Raw genomic sequence first — 16,483 nt, 5'->3', positions numbered from 1 at the left:
ACTGAGGAGCCCACAGGGCACGGGGGTCCCTGGGCCGCACGCCCTGCCGGGGAGGCTCGGCTCTGCTTGGGCCCCGCCTGTGCCGCCCCGGGGCGGCCACCCAGAGACTCCGTGCCCTGGAGGCTCTCAGCCCCGGGAGCCCTTTCCACCCACTGTCTTCTGGGAAGTGCACCCCTCTGTGCCCTCAGCACGCTGGCCTGGAGCTCCGGGCACCCCTGCCCCGGGCCTCGGTCACCCTCTGTGGCCCACCCTTGGATCCCACCCCTTCAGGGACACGTGGTCACCACGAGAGGGGCTCGTCTCCCGGTTCCCAGGAATCAAGCTAGTGAGAAACAAAACCCACGAGTGGTGCAGGAATCCAGGGTGCCCTGCCGCTTGCGCCCCGTCCCGAGGGGGCTGCTCTGGGGAGCCCCGGATTCCACAGGGGGAGTGAAGGCCTCACTGGACCTGCTGACCCCCGCCGGGTGGTCTCGGCGCCTCTAGGGCCTGTTCACAGCCCCCTGCCTGGCGTCACGAGAGCATCAGACAACGCGGGGTGCCACTCAGAGGAATATGTGCAAATGCCCCCAACTTTCAGGGGCCGCAGCGGCAACTGAAGGGTCGCGGGAAATGGCCCCAGTTCCCAACACGTCCGGTGCGGACGGTGGTCAGTGCCTCCCGCAGGCCCCCCCCCGGCTCGGCCTGGCCCTGCCCGCCTCGCTCTCACCCCCGGACCCCCGGAGCCCAGGGCCCACACCGAGCTTCTCAGCCTGCCGCCGTACCCACCCCGCTAACCGCCCCCTCCGCCGCCTGCCCAGGCTTCACGTGCCCTCGTCTTTAACCTGCTGCTGTGGGAGCAAGTTTACGAGACCCAAATCCCACCGTGGGGGCGTGTGACCAGGGCCTCCAGCCCGCAGCCACCGCCCAGCAGCACCTAGAGCGCCTTGAGCCAGGCTCCCGCGCGCCCCTCCAGTCGGCAGCCCCCCAGCTGCAGGTGGCCCTGCTCAGCCCGGCCGCCAGAGACCGAGCTTTCCTGCAGGGATTTTCCAGTGCGTGCTCTCGTGTCTGGCCTCCTTTCCTCTTCTCTTTTCTTGTATGTTTCAGTGGTTATTCCTTTTCATTGCGGAGTAGTGTTGTAACGGGGTATGCCACAGGTGCTTACCCAGTCAGCAGAGTACTGCGTGGATCTACCACAGGCGCTGTCCCCAGAGTACTGAGTCGATATACCACAGGTGCTTATCCTGTCATCCAAGTACTGACTGGATATACCACAGGTGCTTATCCAGTCACCAGTTAAAGAACATTTAAATTGTCTCCAGGTTTATTAATAAATTCACTGTAAACAATTGCATACAGGTTTTTGGGTGGACTTGTGTTTTTATTTCTCTTGGGAAATAAATTGGAATAGCATTGTTGGGTCAAACGGTAGGTGTATGTTTAACTTCATAATACTACCAAATTGTTTTCCAAAGTAGCTGAACTACTTTTCATTCCCACCAGCAAAGTATGAGAGTTGTAGTTTCTTTACATCCTTGCCACCTCTTGTTATTATCAGTCTTTATTTTTTCAGCCATCCTATTATGCCCCTAGGGTCGTGGTTGTATTTCCTTGATGACTAATGGTGTGATACGTCATTTCTTGTCTTGTTTGCCGTTTGCGTATCTTCTTCATGAAGTGTCTGCTCAAATATTTGCCCACTTTTCTTAAATCAGGTTGTTTGTATTCTTATTATTAAGATATAAATATTCTTTTTATGTTATAGATACCATTTGTGACATATACATGTATTGTAAATATTCTCCCTATCTGTGACTAGCTTTTTCATTATCTTAACAATGTGTTTTGAAGAGATGACATCTTTAATTTTTATCAAGTCCAACCTACCAATTGTTCTTTGATGGTCCTGTCTAAGAAATCTTTGCCTAAATGCAAGTTCACATCGATTTTCTCCTATGCTTACTTCTAGATGTATTAAAATGTTAACTGTTATGTTTAGTTATATAATCAAGGTAATTTTTGATTGTGCTGTGAGTTGATCTAGTACCATTTGTAGAAAAGACTCTCCTTTCTCCGCTGAACTACCTTTGTCAAAAATCTACTGACCATATATATGCAGGTCCATTCTGGACTCTAAGTCCCATTCTTCAGGATGTTTATTCTTGCACCAATAATACATTGTCTTGATCTATGCACCTTTAAACTAAGTCTTGAAATCAAATAATCTAAGTCTTTAAATTTTATATTTCTTTTTCAAAATTGGTTGCCATTTATTGGCCCTTTACATTTCCATATAGATTTTAGAATCAGCTCATTTATTTCTGTGTTTCTTTTTTCGTTGCATCATCTTGCTGTGTCAGCTCTCCATGCGTGCAACACCATTCTTGGGCAGGCTGCACTTTCTTTCACGCTGGGCGGCTTTCCTTATGGGGCACACTCCCTGCGTGTGGGGCTCCCCTACGCGGGGGACACCCCTGCGTGGCAGGGCACTCCTTGCGCGCATCAGCACTGCGCATGGGCCAGCTCCACACGGGTCAAGGAGGCCCGGGGTTTGAACCATGGACTTCCCATGTGGTAGGCGGACGCCCTAACCACTGGGCCAAGTCCGCTTCCCTCAGTTCATTTATTTCTACAGCCTGTTTGGATTTGGATTGTGGTTGTATTAAACTTATAGATCAATTTGGAAATATTTGACATTGAGTCTTTTAACCCATGTATATAATAAGTTTCTCCATTCATTTAAGATTTCTTTATTTTCTTTCAGCAGTATTTTGTCATTTTAAGTATATAAATCTTGTACATATTTTGTTAACTTTATCCAGGAGTATTTCAGTGGTTTTTGTTTTAGTTAATGGTATTTTTCAACTTTCAATTATTCATTGCTACTAAATAGCAAAGATTTTTGCATGTTGACCTTGTATCCCATAATCTTGCTAAATTCATTTATGAATTCTAATAGCGTTTTTGCATATTCCTTAGGATTTTCTAAGTACACAGTCATGTTGTCTGTGAATATAGACAGATGTACTTCTTCTTTTCCCACATGTAGGCCTTTTATTTCTCCTCCTGCTTTACTGTATTGTTATGTTACCCAGCAGTATGTCGAAAAGAAGTGGTGAGAGCAGATATTATTGCCTTGTTCACGATCCTAAGGGGCATTCAGTCTTTCACTGTTAAATGTGATGGGAGATCCCTTTTACTTCTAGTTTATTAGGAGTTATTTTATTTTTGTCATTAACATGTCTTAATGTCCTTGTTTCTAATTCCATCATCTTCTGTCATTTCTGGGTTTATTTCTATAGACTTTTTGTATCTTGGTTATGGGTTACATTGTTCTCTTCTGCATGTGTCTAGTAATTTTTTATTAAATGCTGAACTTTGTGAATGTAATATTGTTGAGATTAATATTGTTGAATGTTGTACTTTGTTTCCTTCCTTTAGAGAGGGCTGGTCTTTGTTCTGGCTGACATCTATATTACCTGTGGATCAACTTGATTCTTTCAATGCTTCCTGCTGGCTTTTTAAGTTTTAATAGAGTAGAATCTAGAGCGCCCTTTACTCTAGGGCTAGTTTAGCACTGCTATTAAGATGTGATTCTTCTGTGGGCTGTACTGAATGCCTTTGGTATTGAGCAAAGTCTTCCACTCTGATTGTTTAGAACTCAAATATCTTCCAGCCTTGGGTAAGCTCTGGGAATGTTTTAACTTACAGCTCCATGGTTGTTCTGTGTCCAGCCTCATGGACTTTCATGCTCAGTATAAGTGGCCTAGCATCCAGGAAATTTGTCTCTGTGTAGCTCCCTTGTCTCCTATGTTCTGCCTCACAAATTAGAGTTTCCTCAGCCTCCTTGAAGTCTGATCTCTGTCTTCTCATCACAGTGAGACCACCAGGCTCCCTGGGTTCCCCTCCCTGTGCTGGGCCTGGAAACTCTCAGGCAGTAAACTGGGGTCATTGTACAGCTCACTTCATTTGTTCCCCTTCTGTCTGGGATCACGGTTCTGCAGTTGTCCAATGACTGAAAAAAGTTGTTTCACACCTTTTGTTTCATTTCCTAGTTATTTAAGGTGGGAGAAAAAGTCAGGTTCAGCATGACCCAAAACAAAGTCCCACTCTTTGTTTTTGAGGACTTCTGTTTCTCTCCCAGTCCAATCCCTTGCCTCCCTCTTTGACTCCTGAAGATCTTCCTTGACTCCAAGACTGAGTCTGCCTCTGTCCACTCTGGGAAATGCTCCGGCTGAATTAAAGGCCACACTGAGATGTACCTGCTGCCCCAGGGCCTGGCTCACCTTGGCAACATCCCTGAGAGCCTGGCGGTGAGTCCTGGAGAGAAACCTCAACCTGGGTGCTTCGGAGCTCTCAGCTCTTACGAAACGCCCTCCACCTGCACATTCCACCTTAGCGTGGAGGTGTCCTATTCGCCCGTGGTAAAACTGTTAAGTCCCAGTTGAGGGGCCTGTAAGTGGCACGATTCAGATGAAATCAGAGGCAGAGCTCAGAGTTTTGTAGCTAAGAGTGGCCAGGGACGGCACATGGAATCCAGTCGTTGGGTTCCAGTTATTCCTGGTGATTTCTAATGAGTGGATGGAGAGCATTGGTAGAGAAAACCGGGCATGTGCACAGGGTTCCTCTGATGCTATTCTATTGATGACTGAATCAGATTCTTGGTTATGGAGCTCTAAAATTCTCCAGGGTAGATATATTGCAGTCAGTAGATGTCTGTGGCAATAAGATGGGACACTTGGGAGTCCCAAAACAAGATGGGTCCTTTGCTGTGAACACAGACTTCATAGTAATGAACTGCACAGGTTGGGGTCATTCCTAGGTAAAAGGGTCAGTCAGGGCACAAGGGAGCACTGGTGCTGCCCTATGCCCCAGGCCCCAGGGAAGCTGATGACAGGGAGATTCCCAAAGTGCTGGTGTCTGGACCACTCTTGGTGACCATCACTGGCCCTCCCAGGGGCTTGAGATGACTCTGGTCCCAACATGGTTTTGTCTCTGTAGTGACCACTCTTTGTGTAATTGCTAATTAAGTTAGAAATCAAGATATTATCTTCTATCAATTGAGAGACCAACAGGAAAGTTTTTTTTGTGAAACAAGTTTTCATGGACTTGTGGACTCGAGCCAAATTGCCAAGGGAAATGGGACCGCAAGGTTGGGTATCTCAGCGGGTCGTGCTCGCCCATACAGTCTGGAGCAGGGGACGTGCAGATCTCAGAGGTGGCTTTGTAAACACACTGAGTCCTCTGGCCAGGAACGGCCATCTCCCCTGGGCTCACAGAAGGGGAGCAGCACTTTATTTTGATGAAGAAGTCTTCTCCAGAATTCTCATTCTCTGGAATAATTTTTTAGCTCTCTGGTCCCCGTGTGTTGCAGTCTGCATTCTGAGTCGTGTGCCTGATAACCAGGAGACCGCGGTTGGCGAGGAGCGTTCTCGTTCACACCACAGCTGGGAGCTGGGATTTCAATATGGCGGGCATTCCAGAGCTGCGGCAACCTCTGCTGTGGTCAAGTCCCTCGGCGGTGTCCAGACACCTGCGCACTGACATTGCTTATTGACTTTGTAATCATTGGAACAGAGTCAGTACTTCCTCCACTAACTCCAACCCATCATTATAACAAACATAGTTTGTTTAGAAATCTTAAAATATCCAGCGTCATCGTGGTGTTGTATGCCCTGGCTAGTCCATTCATGCCCCACATGCTACCTGTGGTCAGAATGTGTTTGTTTTCTGCTGTTACCACCTGGCCTCTAAAACCTTAAAAATAAGTCCTATTCCTGTCCTTAGAGAAGAGGAAATGGGACCCCAGAGAGGTCAAGGGACTGTCTCTGCTCACGTGGGCGCAGGTGACAGAGGCAGGTGTGTTTCTGATGTCGTGCCAGTGATGAACCTTTTTTGTTCCACAGACCCCAATGCCTGTCAGGTGAAAACATAGACCCCTTCTCAGAATGATGCAGCAGATAGTTTTATGACTCTCAACTAGCATCGGGTCTAACAACTACCATAATTTCTAAGTATGGATGAGCATAATTTTTGAGATATGAAACAACTATAATGTGATATGAAATGAATACTACTGTAATTTTTTGCACACATTCATAAATGAAGGCAATGCTAGATTTCAGTTAGAGGTCAGAGAAAATAGAGATAATAAATTGATTTTTTTCAGTTCAAGCTCATGGATATCCATGGATCCCTTGGGGGTCTGTGGACCCCTGGTTAAGACCCTGTGGTCTAGAAGATCACCTCTATGATGTGATCGCTGAGACGCTGTAAAGGGCCTCGGCGTGAAGAGCTGTCACATGAACAAAGGTGCAGTTGCGTTAGGGATAAACTCAATGTGGCCTGGAATGGCCAGAGGCTGCAAACCTGCCCTGTACCCTATGCCGCCTGACCCCCGGGAGCCCCATAGCAGTGGGCACAGGGAATGTCACAGGGGACTTCAGGAGAGCAGAGAGCTGTGGACAGCACAGCAAAGGGAACCTGTGCTGAGCAGAGAGAAGGTGAAGAAGAGCCATGGAGAGCCGCATGTGCTCTGATTGATTGGCTGGATTGTTCAGGTGCTTCAGGGAGGGTCCAGGGCCATCTGAGCTCAGGACACATGATGGCCCAGCAGAGCTGAACCTGTGAGAGCCCAAGGGGTGGGAGATACGCAGGGGTCCACCTCCATGGGGACTTGTCAGGACCCTCCCCTCCCAAAGGGCTGCAACATTGAGTATGGGTTTGTAGTCATCCCACGTCCTGCAGCTCAGCACCCTGGGAAGGCAGACTCCAGAATGACTGGGGCAACTCAGGACATGGCCACCATTTCCAGGTGGGACCTGGGGCCTGGCTGGCCCTCGGGGCTGTGCCTGCTCAGCAGCAGGATCTTGGGGCCAAGGCGGGGCCGAGGTGGGGCCGCAGCAGGCGGGGTGGGGACATGCGGGCCGGCAGAGGAGGGACACGCAGGAGGCTGGGCGAGGGCAGCTGGGCTGGCAGGAGCAGGCGGGGGCACCACAGGGGGAGGCGGGCGCACGGCAGGCGGGTCTGCACATGGGGTGGCAGAGGAGGGACACGCAGGACGGAGTCTGCAGCAAGGCGAGGGGCAGGGGATGGGCACGCAGCAGAGGGGACTGCAGCAGACGGGCTTGGAACAGTTGGGCACAGAGCAGGATGTACAGGGGGAGGACATGCAGCAAGCAGACCAGCAGCTAAACTGCTGGCCCCATGAAGTGCCCTGGCAGGGGGACACCCCACAGCAAACTGGCACAGAGCAGACAGGCTTGCAGCAGACAGGTTTGGAACAGACAGGCACGTAGCAGGATGTGCAGGGGGAGAACGTGCAGCAGGCAGGCTGGCAGCACGAAGGGTCTGGGCAAGGGGTAGGGCACCTGCCTACCAGCGAAGCCACAGGCCTTGCTCAGATTTCGTGGAATTCCACAAGATCCCCTCTCTCCGCAGGGCCCCACAGCATTTCCTGGCACGTCTCGGTTTCCACCTGCGACTCGTGCTCACTTTTCTTGCATTTGAGACCCATGACACTTACGAAGAGCACTGCTTGGGGGTTTCATAGACCTCCCTCAATTTAGAGGTGCAGATGCTTTCTCATGTTACACTCGGTGGGTGTGCTTTGGGGACAGCTGGGGACATGACGGTTGATTGAGGGGTGTCCACCGGATTCTCCACTGTAACTAACACACAGTTGGGGGAGATAGTTTAGCCTATGCAAATGTCCTGTCTCTGCTTCAACTTTTGCTCAAAAGTTTTAGCATCCATTAGGGGATCTTGCTCACAGAAGTTATGATTCTGTCTGCATGGTGTTTTTCTATTTCCCTATTCCTCCTACCTTTATTCATTGAAATTCTTCCTTGGGAAGAGATGTCCTTCTCACCCATTTGTCTATTTGTTCTGTTACTTATTTATTCCAGTAGGGACTAATGTTTATTTTATTGTTTGAGCTATAATCCAGTAGTTTTATTTAGTTGTTCAGGTTGCTCCAACTCTGGCCGTTGGGAGGTCTCTCATTTGGGTTCTTGTGCCCTGTTGATGCATCCCCACTCCTGTGCACTGCCCCCTTTTGAGCAGAGAAGATAAATGCTCCATGCTCGTCTTGTATTTCCCTGCCCCATTCCTGGAATCAAGTGCTTCTCCAATGGATAATGGTATTTAGAGACCAGAATCTAGGTGCTGGGGTGCTCATGGCTCCTGGGGTGTCCTGGCTTCCAGGCTCGCTCAGTGGATGGAACTGGGAAATAAACACACTTGTATGAATACATCCCTGTCCTTAGGGGGAGAATTCAGTCTTCCACCACGAAGGACCAAGTCGGCTGCCACATTTTGTAGGTGAGCTATGGTGGTTCGAAACTGTTTGCTCCCCAGAAAATCCTATTCTTAAAGCTAATCCGTTCCTGTGGGTGTGAGCCTATTGTAAGTAGGGCCTTTTTGATGAGGCTGCTTCAGTTTGGGCATGGCCCAGGGTGGGTCTCAATCCCCTGTTTTAGCAAATTAAACATCAGGTTAAGAACGTCCCCTTCTATTGCTGAGGGATAGGATCAGGAAGAGATGTTGGACTTCGAAGAATGCTTTTTAGTAATCTACTGAGATGCTCAGATTGTTTTCTTTTTCAGTGGCTAATATGGTGAATTGTATTAATTGATTTTTTAAACTCTTTATTTTGAAATAATTATAGATTCACAGGAGGTTGCAAAGACAGTCCAGGGAGGACCTGTGTACTGGCAAATCAACTGATTTGTGAGTAGTAACAGTGAATGTAGAACCAGCCTTGAATTCCCAGGTAAACCCCACTTGTTGTGACGCGTTATCCTTTTTAGACACTGCTGGCTTTGGTCTGCTGATATTTCATTGAGGATTTTTGTGTCCATACTCATGAGGCAGATTGCTGTAAAGTTTTTTTTTTCTTGTAATGTTTTTGCCTGGTTTTAATATTGTTGCTCTCATAAAACGAGTTGGGGTATGTTTCCTCCCCTTCTAATTTTGGAAGAAATTACATAGAACTGGCATTTTTTTCTTTAGATGTTTGAGACAACTTTCCAGTGAAACCATAGGGGCCATGAAGGTTGAAAGGTCTTTGCTTATGAATTCAATTTCTCTCACAGATATAGTACTTCCCAGTTATCTATTTTTTCTGCAATGAGCTTTGGTAATTGATGTCTGTAGAGGGACAAGCCCAGTTTCATCTGAGTTTTTGAATTTGTGGACATGGTATTGTTCATTGAACACCCTTATTGTCCTTTCAATTTCTGAAAATGTTTGGTAATCTCCCCTTTTGTCCGTGACATCAGTAACTTGTGTCTTCTGTTTTTTCTTGGTCAGTCTGGCTAAGGATTTATCAATTTTATTGATGGTCCCAAAGAACTAGTTTTGGTTTCACTAATTTTCTCTATTTCCTGTTTTCAATGCACTGCTTTCTGCCTTTACCTTTACTATTTCTTTCTTTCTGCTTTTGGGGGTTTCGTTTGCTTTTCTTTTTCTAATTTCTTAAAGTTGGAGCTTAGTTTATTGCCTGGATATGATCTTCTTTTCTGATATAAGCCCTGAATACTGTGAATTACCCCTGCTTTAGCTGCGTCCCACAAACCTCTCTGTGCCACGACCTGGTCTGCACCACGAGGCCTTGAGCGAGCTGGTGGTCTCTGGTCCAGCTCTGAGTCCACGGTTCCTGCCCTCGACCTGCACGTCTAGGGTGATAGACTCTGTGAGGATCAGGTGATGTGCCCCTGAAGGCAGCTAACCCTTAGAGGCCGAGGTGACCTGGGGTCCCCTTCCGGAGCCCAAGGCCGACTATTTCAGCGGGATTCATCGGCTCGAGTTTTCACTTGCCAGGAGGATGGAGATGATATAACGGCGTCATCACGCCTGGCGGGCAGAGCGGCCCTGGGTGGCGGGGGTCCTGGGGGCTCCTCCTCACCTCTGCCTCTTCCCTTCACAGCTCCTCGCAGAGGAGGGGCCGGGAGGGGCTCGTGGGATGGACGGGTGTGTTCCCTGGGTGGGCCCCAGGGCAGCGGAGCCGCCTGTCCTGGAAGCACTGGGGACCAAAGCCCCTTACCTTCAGGCCTGCCCCTGCCGGCCCCCGCCAGGCCCCCTGCCCGCCCCTGCCCACCCCTGCCGGCCCCCTGCCCGCCCCCACCTGCCCCCACCTGCCCCCTGTCAGTCCCCCACCAGCCCCCTACCCCCTTCCCAGCCCCCTGCCGGCCCTGAGGCCTGGGTGACGCCTCCTGAGGGTTCCCCGCCCTCTCGGCCCTGAGCCCTTCTACCCTGGTGGACGTCCGACAAGAAAGGCCAGAAGGAAAGGTCTCGGGTTTGAACTGGGGAGAGTGGGGCCAGCAGCCGGCCTGTTCCCAGGCTGCAGTGGCCTCTCTCTGTGTCAGATGGCTTATCACCTGCTTGCGTCAAGCACGCCCAACGCGAGCCGCTTACCTGCCAGGCCTGGCTTCCCCTCGGGAGCTGAGCTTGGCCCCGCAGCCTCCTCTCTGGCAGGCTCACCCGCCTCCTCCCGGCAAAGGCTGCCTGCAGGGCGGGGCGGTCCCATCCAGCGGTCGGGGGTCTCCCAGTGTTCGCAGGCACTTCTGCGTGCCCGATGGCTCAATGCAACCCTTGACCCTACAAGGAAGGGGACACCGTCCGCTATTGCGAACAAGGAAACCAGCTCAGAGAGACAAACTACCCTGCCTGCAGGGACACGGGGGCCCCAGTGAGCTGGTCCCCCCACGCTGCAGCCTGGCCGGCTCCTCGGCCGTGCTGTGCCTTCCAAGGGCCTCTTGACTCAGTGGACGAAAGCCGGGTCCCCGCTAACCTCCCCCGGGGCCTCTAAGCTCTGAAACGTGCCTTACAGGGCGCCGCGTTACACGCGCGCACCTTGCCACCGTCCTCGTGGGCGGGGGGGGGGGGGGGAGAGGCGTGGCCAGGCCAGCTCAGGAGCGTGGCGCTGGGCTTTTCTTTTACTCCTGGCTTAGTATCTAACTCACTTTTTGCATCGGTAATTTTATCACATGGTTTAAAAATCAAAATACTCTAAGAGTCTCTCCTGGTAGTCCTCGCTGCTCCCGTCCCCCCACCCACCGGACCTTTCCCCCGCGGGCAGCACGTGGGCTCAGCTCTCGGCTGCTTTTGGTGAAGACCAGCAGGTGCTCTCGGAGCCGCCCCTTCCCCCTGTCGAGGGGGCTGCACACCCCTGCGCTTGCGCTCACTGCTGTTTCCAGCCGCGTTCCCCACGTTGTGTTTGCGTCCCACGGCCCCGCCAGCTGTTTTCCTGAGTGGACGCCCGCGTGGCTCTGATCAGGAGCCGCAGGGAGCAGCCGCGCCGTGTCCAGCGGCCTGGGCAGACTGCGCCTGCAGAATGGGGCCGCTGGCGCTTGGGGCAGAGCGCTGGGCTCTTCTAGAGAAGGGGTCAGGTTCCTTTCCACGGGGCTCGTGCCGTTTAGCGCCCAGCACAGCGGCGAGAGGGCCGTGGCCCCGGGCTCGGCAGTCCTGAGGATGTGCTGGCCCCCAAGCCCGCAAGGCCCTCGCGGTGTGGGTTTAACGTGTGCTGCCCTTATTAGGAGCGGGGCACGTTGACACCAGGGCCTGCCGGTGTGTATCTGTGTGTGCGTGTGCACATGTCTGTGTGCATGTCCGCATGCACGTGCATGTTTGTGCACGTGTCTCTGTGTACATGTCTGCGTGCGTGTGCATGTGCGTCTGTGTGCGTGCGTCTGTGCTTGTGTGCGTGTGCATGTCTGTGCGTGCGTGCGTGTGCATGTGCATCTTTGTGTGTGCGTCTGCGTGCGTTTGTGTGTCCGTTTGTGTGTGCGTGTCTGTGTGTGTCTGCGTGTGCGTGCGTGTTTGTGTGTGCATGCGTGTCTGTAGGTACATGTGCGTGCGTGTTGTGCGCCTGTTTCCTGGGACCCTCGGCTCCCGTCCCTGGCCCACTCGCGCTCTAGCTCTGCCATCCCTGGCTCGTCGCCCCGTTCCTGGTGCTTTGCTCTTCTGAAGTCCGTCCGTCTTCGCCGTAGGCACAAGGCTCCTCACTTCATCGTGGACTCACGGGGGTCCCTCCCCTGGAGTCGTCCATCACCTCAGCCATTTGGGGGTGTCCCGCTGGGGAGGCGTCAGGCTTCATTTCTCCCGCGGGTCTGCGTTTCCCCACCACGTTTACTTGTGCATCCCCTTCCGTCCGTCCCCGCAGCCCCTGGACTGTGCGTGCCTCTGGTCTCCAGGGCCTCGGCCCAGCGGCCCGTCCCTCCTCGGCCAGGACGGGCGCTTGGTCACTGTGGCCTTGGAGCAGGTCTTCTGTCCCTTAGGGTGACCTGGGCATGGCCCAACCTAAATTCTGGAAAACAAACTGCCACTGGAACGGGGCGCAGGCTTGAGCAAATGACACAGTGGCTCGGTTTGGGCCTCTCCTGCCAGAGGAGCCCCTTCCTTGGAGACCATCCGAATTGTGGCCCACTGTCCGCCCAGCTGGGGGGCCGAGGCCTGCACCGCGCCAGGGACAGGGCGGTCTTCCAGGACCCCCAGGAGTGACCCCAGGAAGCAGTGCTCGGGGACCGTCAGCACTGCCCACGCTACAAACGAGGAAACCGAGGTGCACAGAGCTTCGGTGGGTCGTGAGCCAGGTCCGGCAGTGTCCAGAGTCTAGTTCAGGGACGTACGTGGGGCTCGGGGCACACCTGCTGCTAACCTGAGCACCTGGAGGGCAGGGCTAGTTCTCAAACCACCCTTGCAAGAGGCCTTTGTGGGTGCACAGAGACCCCCAGGGAGGGCAGACTCCTCACGCAGTGCTCGCCGCGCAGGGCTCAGCCACCGTCACCCGGGCTACGGCAGCGGAGTGGGGCGGGGTTCGGAGGGGGCAAGAGAAAGTGCGCGAGGACGGGGGCTGCTGGCATGGGGAGCTGGAGGCAGGAGGGGTGGGGGCAAGCGCGAGGGACCCCAGGCACTGACGAGCCTGGCCTGCCATTGGGCCAGCGTTCCCCGGTCCACAGTTCGGCCAGCGTCCCTCTGGATGGCCAGTCTTGCTGTGATTGGGGCAGGTGCTGCCTGGATCAGCACTAGCTCGTGGGAACAGCAGCTACATGCGCCCGAGCGTCCGCGATGGCGCTGCCCCCGCGATGGCGCTGACCTTCACCAGCTCTGAGGCTCTCGTGCGGTCACCAGACGGGAACTTTCCTAGGCAGGCCCCCAAATTGCCACCTCTCTGTTAACTGGAGAACCTTCATGTGAGTAGGTAGGGAAGGCGTAGGGAGATAAAGGAACAAGCTGACCGATAAAGTACGCTGGCCAGCGCCAGGGCTGGGGCTGAGGGTGGTGGGGCCGGAAGAGGCCACCTACCTGGGCACTGCAGGAAGCAGCCATGCCGCGGTCAGCCTGGGTCAGGTGTCCCAGCAGAGGGGAGAGGACAGCCCAGTCTGACCTGCACACCTGTGCTCTATGTCACCTCCCTTGTCTGACCTGCTCACCTGTGCCCTGTGCACCCCTGTCCTCTGACCTGTGCACCTGTGCTCTGTACATCACCTCCCTTCTCTGACTGCACACCTGTGCTCTGTGTGCCCCTGACCTTCTCTAACCTGCTCACCTGTGCTCTGTACACCCCTGCCTTTCTCTCATGGCACACCTGTGCTCTGTGTGCCCCTGCCCTCTCTGGCTACACACCTGTGCTCTGTGCACACCTGCCCTTCGATGACCTGCACACCTGTGCTCTGTACATCGCCTCCCTTCTCTGACAGCACACCTGTGCTCTGTGCACCTCTGTGCATGTCTGACCTGCTCACCTGTGCTCTGTGCGCACCTGCCCTTCTATGACCTGCACACCTGTGCTCTGTACATCGCCTCCCTTCTCTGACAGCACACCTGTGCTCTGTGCACCTCTGTGCATGTCTGACCTGCTCACCTGTGCTCTGTGCGCACCTGCCCTTCTATGACCTGCACACCTGTGCTCTGTACATCGCCTCCCTTCTCTGACAGCACACCTGTGCTCTGTGCACCTCTGTGCATGTCTGACCTGCTCACCTGTGCTCTGTGCGTCCCTGCCCTCTCTGACTGCTCACCTGTGCTCTGCGCCCCTGCCCTCTCTGGCTGCACACGTGTAAGGGGGGACGCTGGCTGTTTCCTGGCTACTGCTCACCCTGTGGAAGTCGCCCTGGAAGGGCCTTGGCTGCTGACCTGCTCTGCGAGAGGCTGGGCCTGCGGCGGCGGTGGGGAGGCCCCGGTGGTCAGCCTGTCCACGCGCCCACCCACCTGCCTCAGCACCGCAGGGTCTCGAGGCCCCTCTGCAGCCTCTGATCGCCGTCCCCCGGTCTCGCTGGCCTGGCCGACCCTGGGCGTCTACAAAAACAGGGCATCTGAGGCTCCTCCTGGGGGCCCCTGCAGCCCACCCTGCAGACTGGAAGGGACCCTGAGGCCCTCCCGAAGTCCCCTGGGCCGCAGCCCTCGTAGCTTCAAGCACGGTCACCATTCAGGCCCTCCAGGGGTCCCTCGGGTTTCTGGATCCTTCCGGGGACTTGCGGAGAGGTGCAGAGGCCGCACCTGCTGGGCCTCTTGGTCCGGCCCGCGTGGCCCTGCGCGGGCAGCCCCGGCACAGCTGCTAGGAGGGCCCCAGGGGCGGCCGTGCCTCTGCCCTGGCTCCCGCCCGCTTGCTCCCCTGGGGGGGTGGAGGGAGGGACGAGATCCCCTTTGCAGGCTGGGCGGGGCCCATGCACCCCGGAAACCAGCACGCCCCATAAACGGTGGCCAGCACTCCCCTGGCAGGGAACAGCATTAGTGCCGGGATGGAACAGGGAATCGGGGAAAGGACAGCGTGGCTGCTCAGAGGATCAGCCCGCACACTGGGGCCTGCCAGGGCGGTGTCGCGTGTGGCTGGCGACGGCGCACCTTTAGAGAGTATTTTCCTTCACAGCCCATGCGGGCCCGCTCATGGCCGGGCTGGCCCGGGCCTGTGTGGGTGGCGTGGCCGGTGGGGACCGAGCTTCCTGGGCCTGCCGCGGCGCTGCGGGCCTGGGCGGCCTGTGCTCCCCTGAGCCTCAGCGTGCGCAGCGGGCGTCCTTCCCTCCAGGTTCCAGGAGCGCGGGGTGCAGACCCCACCTTCCGCAACCTGCAGCGGTGAGCTGGACGGGCCCCTCGGCCCCCGCTGGCCAGCTCGGTCTGGAAGCATTTATTTAGCGCTGCTCTGTGCGGGGCCGGTCGCCTCCTGCCTGCGCCTGGAGACACGGCGGTCCCTGCACCGGGTGGGCTTCGCTCTCCGTGGGGGCCACGAGCCTCTGGCCAGCGGGGTACGGGCCGCGAGAGCCGTGACCACACACGGGTCACCTGGCTGTGACCACACAAAAACCCAAAACCCGAGGCTGCCGGGAATGGGGCGTCTCGTCCCCAAGCCTCCCCGGAGCTCTTGGGGACACTGCCCCTTCAGGGAGGACCCCGCGCCCTGACAACCAGCCGTGGGCTCCCACAGAGGGGGCACTGCCCGGGCAGTTCCGTTGCGGCCGCTGCCAGCTGCGGGTCAGCCGCCCGCCCGGACCCCGGGGTCCCGGCACCCCGGGGCAGGCTCAGGTGGACAGTCCCACAGCAAGACCCTCGGCCCAAGGGAGACAGGAGGGGGGAGAACCATGGCTCACGCGCCCTGCCGTCCACCCCTAGCCCCGGACCCGGTCCGAGCGGCCTGCCGGGCAGTGCCAGGGGGCCGGGCAGTGCCGAGGGGCCGTCCAGGCCGAGGCCGCTCTGCTCTCACCGGTGCGCAGCCCGTCGCTGGCCCAGGCCCCTTTCCGGCCACGGACGCCCGTCAGGCCCCTGCTTCCCCGCCTCTTCGGGGGCCCTGGAGGCCGTCGGGTCCCCTGAATGCCTAGAGGGTGGGAGGGAGCGGCAGGCGGGCCCCACGCAGCCCCCCGGCCCCCGGCGTCTCGGGGCCTGCGCCCTGGCCTCCCGGCCTTGGTGGTCCTCGCCGCCCGAGCCCCGTGTCAGGCCGTGGAGCAGCGGCCTTGGCCCGGCCGGGCAGGGGCACCCCTGGCGGCAGGTGGCGTGGGCACGGCAGTGTGGTGGCTGGCTGTGGCGAGGGGGCGCCCGCGTGGGGGGCCGCCCTGACCGACCTCTCTCTCCGCACAGACCTGCGGCCCCTGGACCTCCTGGCCGAGGCGGTCCCCGCGGACGGCGTCAGGACGGCGCGGGCCCGGGGCGCGTGGGGCTTCCGGCTCTCGGCCGCCGCGCCCCGCGCCCTCAGCTTCCCCGCCTCGAGGATGTTCTCCAGGTGCGACCTCTTCCCCGAAGAGTTCTCCATCGTGGTGACCTTGCAAGTGCCCGGGCTTCCACCCAAGGTCAGTGACACGCTGGACCCCTCGGCTGGATCGGGCGGACCCCCCTCTGACCTCAGCCCCGGGGTGGGCCCCGGGCACAGCCGAGCCCAGCTCCGGGCGGCCCTGCCGGGGTCTGGAGGCCTGTGGGGCGACGGCGGCTCGTCTCGCTAGGTAGTGAGGCCCCCGTCCCTGGCAGCGCCGGCAGAGCCTGCGTGGCAGCTTGCTGGGGTCCGTACTGGCGATTCCTGCGG

At 56.0% G+C, this 16,483-nt stretch overlaps 1 protein-coding gene across 1 annotated transcript in view; it reads left to right on the top strand.

The window, feature by feature from the left end:
* The first annotated feature begins 13,061 nt into the window (after positions 1 to 13,061).
* TSPEAR (thrombospondin type laminin G domain and EAR repeats) overlaps positions 13,062 to 16,483 on the top strand; it is a 53,878-nt gene continuing 50,456 nt past the window's right edge. Inside the window, exons 1-4 of the mRNA XM_004467828.3 lie at positions 13,062 to 13,099; positions 15,002 to 15,218; positions 15,583 to 15,766; positions 16,045 to 16,253. Coding sequence (XP_004467885.2) covers positions 13,062 to 13,099; positions 15,002 to 15,218; positions 15,583 to 15,766; positions 16,045 to 16,253 — 648 coding nt within the window. The remainder of the gene's footprint in view (positions 13,100 to 15,001; positions 15,219 to 15,582; positions 15,767 to 16,044; positions 16,254 to 16,483) is intronic.

This window comes from Dasypus novemcinctus, chromosome 4 (assembly GCF_030445035.2).
Source record: "Dasypus novemcinctus isolate mDasNov1 chromosome 4, mDasNov1.1.hap2, whole genome shotgun sequence".
Lineage (NCBI taxonomy): Eukaryota > Metazoa > Chordata > Mammalia > Cingulata > Dasypodidae > Dasypus > Dasypus novemcinctus.
Note: the sequence above shows the minus strand (reverse complement) of the source record. Positions and strands in the feature narration are given on the sequence as shown.